This window comes from Homarus americanus, unplaced genomic scaffold, assembly GCF_018991925.1.
Source record: "Homarus americanus isolate GMGI-L3 unplaced genomic scaffold, GMGI_Hamer_2.0 scaffold16430, whole genome shotgun sequence".
Taxonomy (NCBI): domain Eukaryota; kingdom Metazoa; phylum Arthropoda; class Malacostraca; order Decapoda; family Nephropidae; genus Homarus; species Homarus americanus.
In genome coordinates this window covers 4,698,225-4,709,366 of record NW_024729259.1, presented here as the reverse complement: position 1 = coordinate 4,709,366, position 11,142 = coordinate 4,698,225, and the positions used below count along the sequence as shown (strand labels likewise).

General features: G+C 40.2%; 1 protein-coding gene across 1 annotated transcript; it reads right to left on the bottom strand.

Annotated features, from left to right (window-relative positions):
* Window positions 1-470: 470 nt before the first annotated feature.
* On the bottom strand, window positions 471-10,521 carry LOC121866446. The gene is made up of 3 exons (XM_042366115.1): window positions 10,234-10,521; window positions 2,616-3,116; window positions 471-2,280 (listed from the first exon to the last, which is right to left on the bottom strand). The coding sequence occupies exons 2-3, from the start codon at window positions 3,061-3,063 to the stop codon at window positions 923-925; spliced, it is 1,806 nt and encodes a 601-aa protein (XP_042222049.1). The 5' UTR covers window positions 3,064-3,116; window positions 10,234-10,521; the 3' UTR covers window positions 471-922.
* Between the last annotated feature and the right edge of the window lie 621 nt (window positions 10,522-11,142).

Sequence of the window (11,142 nt, the reverse complement as noted above, 5' to 3'; positions counted from 1 at the left end):
TGAAACTTTACCTAGCATTAGTGAGGCCACACATGGATTATGCGGTTCAATTCTGGTGTCCTTATTATAGAATGGACATAGATTCTTTGGAGAGAGTACAAAGAAGAATGACTAAAATGATCCATAATATTAGAAACCTTCCATATGAAGAAAGACTGAAAAGCTTAGGCTTGCATTCACTAGAGAGGCGTAGAGTTAGGGGAGATATGATTGAGGTGTTCAAGTGGGTAAGTGGGATTAACAAGGGTAAAATGGAAGATGTTCTAAAGCTCAGTAATAACGAAATAACTCGAACAAATGGCTTTAAATTAGATAAATTCCGATTCAGAAAGGATATAGGCAAGCACTGGTTTGGTAATAGAGTTGTGGATATGTGGAATAGGCTACCGAGTGCAATAGTAGGATCGGGGACGCTACGGAGCTTCAAGACGAAGTTGGATAGGCACATGGAAGTGCTGGGATGGGTGTGAAAGGGATCTGCCCTGTATGGGCCAGTCGACCCCCTGCAGTATCCCACTTTCTTATGTTCTTATGTTCTTATATGAATGATACAACTATATCCTGCTGAACCCTGTATGTATGTACAGTATGTATGTACAATCGAAGACAAAATTCGTGTGGCGGTTTTGTCCGAAGATAAAATATAACTCGTGAAACATTATGAGAGCCCCCAATCACAAGGCAAGGTGCACCAAAAGTTTAGCCCTTCGGCATATGTTTTCACCAAATTTCACGACACGACTTTTGTTTTTCATTGTACGCATGTATGTATATGTAGTTGACACAGATCACACACAAGCTGTTTCCAGGCACTAATTCGAGATAATCTGACACTGACTCAAGATTATCTGAAACTGACTCAGGATAATCTAGCACAGATTCAAGATAATCTGGAAGTGACTCAAGATAATCTGGAAGTGACTCAAGATAATCTACCACACTTCTCCTGCATCCTCCTGTATACCTTCACTAAATCATCACTGACGTAGGATTTATAATTGAGCGCTAACACTTCCGAGACACAGGTGCTAAGTAATCCACACATACCTTCAATAAACACACTACTGACAATACAAAGATCTAAAAACTCAGCCAGATCCCAGAAGTATCTCTCAGCTCTCTCAGGGTATCTCCTCTCCACCGTCACAGAGAACGTCTTGATTAGGTTGATAATATGAGGTTGCCAGATCTTGTTCAGGAGTCGTATTAAGTCATCTTGGCTTGACTTGGCCCGCGCTGAGTGGGCTAAAACTTTGACTCCCAGGAAGAGTTCATCGTCAGCTATATCTTCTTGTCCGAGCAGTTCATCATAATCGGGGCCTAGTAACTTGTACACCACCTCCTCTGACGACAGTATCAATAAAGTGCTCAACGACATCACCCAGTTAGGATACTCTGTCTTTTCTTTTTCTATACTGTTGACATCTGTTGTATCTTGAACTACACTTTTGTTTGGGTTCTTCGAGTAATGTGTGTCCATAGACGTTCTTACTGACCCATCCTTACGGGGGTGATCATGCGTCTCGGGACCCTGGTTCCAATGTTTTCCCTTTACGTGCTGGGTAGTTGAGCCTCTTTGTTTATCTATCTTCTTTCGCATATTTCCACGTTCATCATGAGTATATTTCTCATCATATTGCTTATCTACTGTTTCATTATCACCAACATGTCTCTTATATCCTTTATGTTCAGCTGACTTTGCTTGCATTTTGTCTTTGTCATCTGGTGGCTTCTTATTCTCGTTGTGTTTGTCTTTAGATCTTTTGTTTACATCTCCTCGATCTGTGGCTCTGTCAGATACTCGCGAAACTTCTCTCTTTTTGTATCCAGCTGTTTTACCGCCTTTATCTGGTTCTTTATTGCGCCTGCTAACCTTTTCACCTATGTGTTTCTCCTTCCTTTTTATTTTATTTTTATCTACTTTCTCTTTGTTGTCCTTAGGTTTAGTCTCCTTACTTTTTACACTCTTATCACTTTTTCCGATAGTAGTCTTTGTTTTGCTTCCTAATTTCGAAATACCTACTAGTTTATTACTGTTGTCTCCTTTACCCTCTTTATCGGAATTGTTTTTATTATCTTTTCTCAAACCATTATTGTATTTGCCTTTTTTCTCTTCATATTTTCTTTCTCTATTGTTACTTTTCAAGCCTGAGCCAACCTGAGTGATAGTTCTGTGTCTTTCCTTACAAGGTGGTGATTCGTAGCGCGTCGACCTGTAAGTGTTGGTGTGTGTGTGGAAGGAGCCGTCCCTGCCCTTCTGTTGTCCACCACCAACCTGGCCTGTAAAGTACCAATTGTTAATTAAGTACAAGTACACACTCTAGCAGGTTGTCACCTGTCTCCGTTAACTTTATTAATAAGAACGAACGAAAATAACTATTAAATAATAGTTTATGTTCAAATAATATAATAATCATTATTAGTGTGAAGCATAAAAATAAATATTTTCCAAGAGTTATAGAGATTCGTGAATAAATGGTTTAGAAACTGTTATATATATATATATATATATATATATATATATATATATATATATATATATATATATATATATATATATATATATATATATATTGTATAGCGTAAACATATATAAGTATACTTAAGTATCTTACTATCAAGGGCTTCGAGGACGGTGCGGGTGCCCCTGGCAGACCTCCTGCTAAAAGCATCACCCCGCCGTCCGTCACCTCTGTCGTGCCACAGTCTGCATGCCACCAGCCCAGGCCAGAAGGTTCTCTGGAGCAGCGTGACGGCGTCCCTCTCATCTACCGTCAGCAAGAAGGACTTGTATGCCGCCTCCCTGTGCGACACTTGCTCCACGTTAAAAACCTGGATACCTTGACGTTCAACAAATGACTTGAGGGTGACCTCTGTAAGGTGCACCACGCGGAAGACCCACAGGTGTGCCACCTTTCTGCCCTCTATCCTGCCATGGCTGCTGCGACGCCGACGGCTGTTGGCTGTGAGACTGCCCTGGTGGCCTCGGCTCTCTACCACACCATCACCTGCCACAACACCACCACTCTGCTGCTTGTAGAAGTTGTTGGTCCACCTGTCCATGCTCGGGTCATGACGGACCTCGCCCTCCACGACCCTCAATTATCTGGTCGATGCTGCCAACACAAACGACAAAGAACACTTAATATGATTCATTTGGGAAAAATAACTATCTTTACAATTCTTGTGCAAAACAAAGTGACACCACGAATGGTGGTTTCTGATAAAGGCCCACGAGGTATATTGTTATTAACCTATCATATTACAACGAACACATTTTATATTTCGAAAGAAATAACTAAATTAGGCCTACAATAATAGGTAGGAAATGTCTCACAATCACGCCTACCAACCCTAGCGAGACAACATAATTGTTAAGTTCCAAATTCATCGGACTCCACCTGAAAATTTGTTTTTACCGAGTGCACATATTAACTCGACGCTTGTGGACATGATCAAACGTTATATAACGTGAGAATAATTAATATTAAGAAGTTGTAAATCCTACAAATGTACATACACGCGCGCACGAGCAGGTTGAAACAACAGAAACTATGGACAAGTATCTTTGCTCCGTTTCACCTATGTGGCAAGGATAAGAATGGTGTGGTTGCACCTACAGTATACAGATAATATACAAATTAAACAAATTCCCACCTGGATGGTCTTCAGCCGGCCGTCTTTCACCGCCACCAACGAGTATTATTATGTAAACCTGACTGAGAACAATAATGACGTATTTCTGGTGTTATTACTGATGGTAGTTGGTATTCCCTCAGGATCAGCCCCCAAGCATTATTTCACCTTAACACTAGCCACCTTAGCGCTGACCTATAACTAATATAACCTAACCTTACACAATCCAATCTAACAACTTAAATTTACCTCACCTCACCTAAACTAATAAGAACATAAGAAAATAAGGAGTCTGCAATAGGCCGGTTGGCCTGTGCATGGCAGCTCCTGTCGAGAGTTACTTCCACTCTCGATCATCCATGAATCTATCTAGCCTCCTTTTGAAACTTTCCAGAGTTCCCGCACTTACTACAAAGTTGCTAAGCTTGTCCCACTCGTCCACCACCCTATTTGTGAACCAGTTTCTTCCTATCTCCTTCCTAAACCTAAACTTATCCAACTTAAATCCGTTGCTACGAGTCCTACCCTGCTCGGATATTATAAGAACTTTATCTATATCCCCTTTATTGATTTCTTTCATCCACTTAAATACTTCTATCATATCTCCCCGCACTCTTCGTCTTTCTAGGGAATTCAAGTTAAGTTTCTTTAATCTATCCTGATATGGAAGGTTTCTAAGTCCCGGAATCATTTTTGTCATTCTGCACCAGAACTGAACCGCATAATCGAGGTGCGGCCTAACTAGCGCAAGATATAGTGGCAATAAGACCTCTGCACTCTTGTTACTTACACTTCTAGATATAAAACCCAATACTCTGTTTGCCCTATTTCGAACATTAACGCACTGTTTTCTAGGCCGTAGGTCCGGGCTTACAAGTACCCCTAGGTCTCTTTCACAAATCGACTTCTCTAGGTTGATGTTGTTAAGGCTGTATACATTATCAGTATTTGTTCTTCCAATATTAAGTACGCTGCACTTGCTGGTGTTGAATTTCATTTGCCATTTTTCAGACCACCCCCGCAGTTTATTTAGATCCTCCTGTAATGCATTTGCATCCTGCCCTGAATTAATCTGCCGCCCTATTTTGGTGTCATCCGCAAACTTGCTTATGTCACTGCTGATCCCAGCATCTAGATCGTTTATGTAGATTATGAACAAGAGTGGGCGTAGTACTGACCCCTGGGGAACCCCATTGGTTACATGGCCCCACTCAGATTTAACACCATCTACGCTGACCCTCTGCGTTCTATCGGTGAGCCATGATTTTATCCAATTTAAAACTTTCCCCTCGATACCATGAGCCTTAATTTTTCTCAGAAGCCTCTGATGCGGTACTCTGTCAAATGCTTTGCTAAAGTCTAAGTAAATAACATGTATAATGGAGGGTGTTGTATAGTGGAGGGTGTTGTATCGTGGAGGGTGTTGTATCGTGGAGGGTGTTGTATCGTGGAGGGTGTTGTATCGTGGAGGGTGTTGTATCGTGAAGGGTGCTGTGTGGTGGAGGGTGTTGTATGGTGGAGGGTGTTGAATAGTGGAGGGTGTTGTATCGTGAAGGGTGTTGTGTGGTGGAGGGTGTTGTATAGTGGAGAGTGTTGTGTGGTGGAGGGAAGGTGGTATGAAGAGGGTGGAGGGGACGGCACTCCACTACACTGATCAATACATCAACACCAGTGACCAACTTCACGTCGCACACACACTGCATGCACGCCACACACCTGCCCTCCACACACACTTCCACACACCTGTCATCCACACTCACACACTTCCACACACCTGCCCTCCACACACACACTTCCACACACCTGCCCTCCACACACACACTTCCACACACCTGGCATTGACACACTTCCACACACCTGGCCTCCACACACACACACACACACCTGCCCTCCACACACACACTTCCACACACCTGTCCCCCACACACATAATGAGTTTTTGTGAACTTATGCCAACGGGTGTGGTGAACCTAGTGATGTACGTAACCAAACAAATGGAGGCTTTCGTCATAATACAACAATGATTTTTTTCAATGTTTCAAGGACAAAACTCAATCAGGACTCAGGAGTCTTAAATATCACTTTATGCGAGTATAATTGGGGGACAACTTCTAGGCCTTTTTGTGAAGATTTTCAGGGAGTGATTAACTGGTTCTGCTCTTAGTACACAACAAACACATGCATAATAATACATATGTAGTACTTTTACAAAATACACTAAACACACTTATATGCATATGCAATCAACCACATACATGCTTACATGTGTATATACAGTACATACAAATACACGTAGACATACATACATTATTTTGTTTAATGGTTGCCCCTCGAGATCGAGGATGGCCGGCACAAGGGCCACCTAGACGTGAACTTGTTCAAGGTGTAGAAGCTGTCGCCAACACAACAACCACACCCTGAGTTAACGAGTTGCCTGACCCAGTGTCAAGGAATAGTCCGAGAAGACCATACAACTCCACTGTCTAACCATTACCCCTGAATACGATCCGCAAATCGATTAACATCCAAGTTCCCAATTACGCTGGGTAGACAGAGGCAAATGGCGTAAAGAAACTTGCCCATAGTTTCATTCTGCCGGGGATCGAACCCGGGACAACTATCTTACGAGGTGAGCATGCTGAACATTACATCACATAGTACATGCAGGGTACATCAACATGGTGGACCACAATGATGTGCCCTGATTTAAAAGATTGTCATTGAATTGTTTGTGAATCTGTTTTGGTCATTTTGGCCTAAAAAAATATCAATAAGCAAAATATTTTATTCATAACAGAAAGTACAGTAGTGTGAATCATATAAATAAATCCATCGATCAATCCAAAGTTATCACATGATCAATCCGCGCGACCCAGTGTTTATCATCAATTCTTCCAGCGTATTGAGGCTGTCAATATATTTTGAATTAATGATATCTCAGAGAGAGTATGCAGCTGGAGACAGATCGAAAAGAATTGTTGTTCATTTTGTATCTGCAAGGAAATACTCACATAATTCAATGAGCCTCTCCCTTTTATTTCTACCGGTTTGACTTGGCAATAAATCTACTTTATTAGGATACAGGTCGTCATGAACAGATCTGCAAACCGTTGATCGTCAAGTTCCTACCAAATGAGAAAGTTTACGTCTCTACTCCCTTGGCGAGGCTTCTACCTCACAGCCTCCATATTGTCAGATGCTGTAGTACTACTGTAGTAGGTTTTCGGCCACTGTCCCTTGCCTTGATCCATCTCAGACGTTCTATGTAGTACCAAATATCTCCACTGTACTTTTTATCTTTTTATTTTAATGGCAAATTGCTATTCACTGCCGATATGACAATAGAAGAAACTTTAGAACCACTGCTTATAAAACATTAGCGAAAGACAAAAACATACATTAGTTACAATGTGGCGGTCTTTTGAAAAGAAGCACATCGTTGTGGCCCACATCATTCAAGAACGCACACTACATATATAAGAACATAAGAACATAAGAAAGTGGGATACTGCAGGAGGCCGACTGGCCCATACAGGGCAGATCCCTTTCACACCCATCCCAGCACTTCCATGTGCCTATCCAACTTCGTCTTGAAGCTCCCTAGCGTCCCCGATCCTACTATAGCACTCGGTAGCCTATTCCACATATCCACAACTCTATTACCAAACCAGTGCTTGCCTATATCCTTTCTGAATCGGAATTTATCTAATTTAAAGCCATTTGTTCTAGTTATTTCGTTATTACTGAGCTTCAGAACATCTTCCCATTTTACCCATGTTAATCCCACTTACCCACTTGTACACCTCTATCATATCTCCCCTAACTCTACGCCTCTCTAATGAATGCCTAAGCTTTTCAGTCTTTTCTTCATATGGAAGGTTTCTAATATTATGGATCATTTTGTCATTCTTCTTTGTACTCTCTCCAAAGAATCTATGTCCATTCTATAATAAGGACACCAGAACTGAACCGCATAATCCATGTGTGGCCTCACTAATGCTAGGTAAAGTTTCAAGATAACGTCAGCAGTTCTGTTACTCACAGACCTAGATATGAACCCAAGAATCCTGTTTGCCTTGTTGTGAACGCTAATACATTGTTTTCTAGGTTTCAAGTCGTTGCTAACAAATACACCTAGATCTTTTTCACAAAACTGAGTTTTCTATTTCCGTGTTACCTAGTTTATACTTAACGTTTGTATTCGTCTTCCCTATCTGTAGTACCTTGCATTTATCAGTATTAAAATTCATTTGCCAGTCTACTGACCACTCATGTAAGGTATCTAGATCTCTTTGAAGGTGTTCAAAGTCGCTGTCTGAATTTATCACTCTCCCCATTTTGGTATCATCTGCAAATTTACTAATCCTACTAGTTATGCCTAAATCAAGATCATTAATGAATATAACAAACAGCAGAGGGCCTAATACAGATCCCTGGGGAACTCCGCTTTTAACCGCACCCCAATCTGACTTTAATCCATTTATGCTGACTCTTTGTTTCCTACCAGTTAACCATGACCTAATCCATTTTAATACTGATCCACTTATTCCATGTGCTTCTACCTTCCTTATCAATCTCTCATGAGGAACTCTATCGAATGCTTTACTGAAATCTAAATAAATTATATCATATGACTTATCATTATCTACCGCTTCATATACTTCTGAGAAAAAGCTAAGCAAATTTGAGACAAGAACGTCCCTGGGTGAACCCGTGCTGAGAAGAATGAATTGAGTTGAATGTTTCAAGGTGGCTTCTGATTTTTGTAGCAATAATTGACTCTAGCAACTTGCCTATGATTGACGTGAGACTAATGGGACGGTAATTTGATGCTATTGATTTATCACCCTTTTTGAAAATCGGAACTACATTTGCAAGTTTCCAAGCTTCTGGCACTAGGCCCGATTCTAATGACTTATTAAAAACTGCTAATGGATTACTCAACTCATCTCTACATTCTTTTAATATTCTAGCATATACCTCGTCTGGACCAGGCAATTTATGAGGCTTCAGTTTGTTAATTACTTTAAGCACATCGTTACTAGTAATATTGATATTCATCAACATATTTTCTATACTGTCGTTATATACCTTATGAACTTCTGGAAACTGTGCTAGGTTTTCATTTGTGAATACGGAGCGAAAATGACCATTTAACGTACTACACATTTCTAACTCATCATCAGTCATTTCTCCTGTCGTAGTTTTAAGGGGACCTATTGTATTCTTAACCTTGATTTATACAGTTGATAAAAGCTTTGGGGGTTATTTTTTCGATTCGTTTGCTACCCTTGATTTCATAATTTCTCTTGCTTTCCTAATTTCTGTTTTTACCTGTCTTGTTAGGTTCTGGATAGTAACCAAGTAAGTGATTTTTCGCCTTTCTTAACTTTTTCTATATACTCCTTTCTTTTCCCTAGAAGATCTAAGAGTCTATTATTCATCCATTTTGGTTGGTTCCGTATCGATCTGAATTTTCTTTTAGGGATGTGTTTATTTTGGGCATTATTGATTGTCGCAATAAATTGTTCATAAGTAGCTGCTAAATTAAATTCGGGGTTATCCCGTCCTAAGTTGACAGTTTCCGGAGGTGTGGGGGGGATTAATCTTTTGACCATAGGGTCATCCCTTAGGTCTCTCCTTAAGCTACCGTAATTAGCCTTCCTAAAATCCGGGATCAAGGCCGAATTTTCCTTCTTCCTGCCATCCCATATTATGTTAAAATATATGGCTTTATGATCACTGTTTCCTAGTTCGTCTCCAATCCCAACATCTTTTACTAGATTTTCATTATTACTGAGAACTAAATCGAGGATATTATTTCCTCTAGTGGGCGAGTTTATGAATTGATATAAAAAACTATCTTGTACTACTTCTAGAAAATCTTCAGATTCATTATCGCTAAGTTGATTTTTCCAATCTATGCCTGAAAAGTTGAAATCGCCTAGAATACATACATTGTTTCTATCAGATGCCTTCTTTATTTCCTCCCATAGCAATTTACCATCCTTCCTACTCAAATTAGGTGGTCTATATATAACACCAATGACTACGGATTCACTGCCCTCACCAATCTCTACCCAAATACTTTCATTGTCGCTAGTTGTTTTAATGTTTGATTTATTGCAGCTTTTTAATGACACCCTGATATACACTGCTACACCGCCACCTCTCCTTCCTACTCTGTCAAATTTAAATAGGTTATATCCTGGAATATGAAATTCTGCTAAAAAATGCTTGCTGTTTGAATTTATCCATGTTTCCGTTATTGCAATTATATCTATGTTCTCTTTACTAACAATGGCTCTGAGCTGGTCCATTTTATTACACAGGCTTCTACTATTAGTATAATAAACACTCAATATATTTCTTCCGTTTCTATCTGTTTTACATTTATTACTTTGATGTTTGTTATTATGACTAACTATATTTTCAGCATTATCTACTTCTGTTTCACTACTTCCCAGGACCTGCTTGTTTTTTGACTCCCATGATAGAGAGAGAGAGAGGTGTTATTTTATAACGCGTCGTAATTCACCAACAGTAAATAATTGTGAGATTACACGTTTTAGCAAGGTAATGATGGTTGACACTCACCTGAGTATTGTTTAAGTTTTACCCGTGAAGGAGGTGGTGGTGGAGGTGGTGTGGCAACACTCACATTGCTATTGTGTTCTACATGTGGATGGAGCGAGGGTTCAATACTTTTAAGGTTCCACAACAAACAGTATCCAAGCATACACCACGTCGCGCCTCTACTTACCTACTGCCTCTGCCTACATACTAGAGAAAACGAAGCCAAGCGTGACGTTAACTTTTACTGTGACCTCGGTGTTTGGTGTTTAGATTATTCATCCCCCCCCCCCCACACACACTCACACGGCCTTTCTGAGAATCTTGCAACACAGTGTTCTGAAACAGAAAATATCGATAAACACTGCCACTGCGATGATAGATACGTTAGTTGTTGCTCTTATTCGCTGATATTGATTACCCCCCGAGAATCTTTTACATGTTCAACAAGCTAGATTGTGTTGTCATGTTGGAACTGACCTCATTACTGCTACCCTCCCCTACCTCGTCTCTCCCACCCCGGCCTAGTTCTTCCTCACTCACCCCTCCCCTATCTTCCACCCCCTCGCTTCCTTGTCTCTTCTCATATATAAGACAATCATGAATCTCTTGGTTTTACCAAAAAATTGTAATCTCTCTCTCTCTCTCTAAATGTTGACTAGTTCTTAAAAAAAATTTCACAGAAACAAACGAATGATAAAGACTAAAAAATTTAATACTAAAAAACAAAAATGAGAAAATAATCCGAATGGCAAACACACAAACATGCATGAAGTCCATACATACTGTATGTAAACATACATAAAGTCCCTATAATCACACGTAAAACATGCACATACAGTGCACTCACATATTTTTCTAATGATAGATTGAGCCAGACTGAGAACATTTGGTGTGATCACCACTTGTAAGGCGATGACTCACGTACATGTT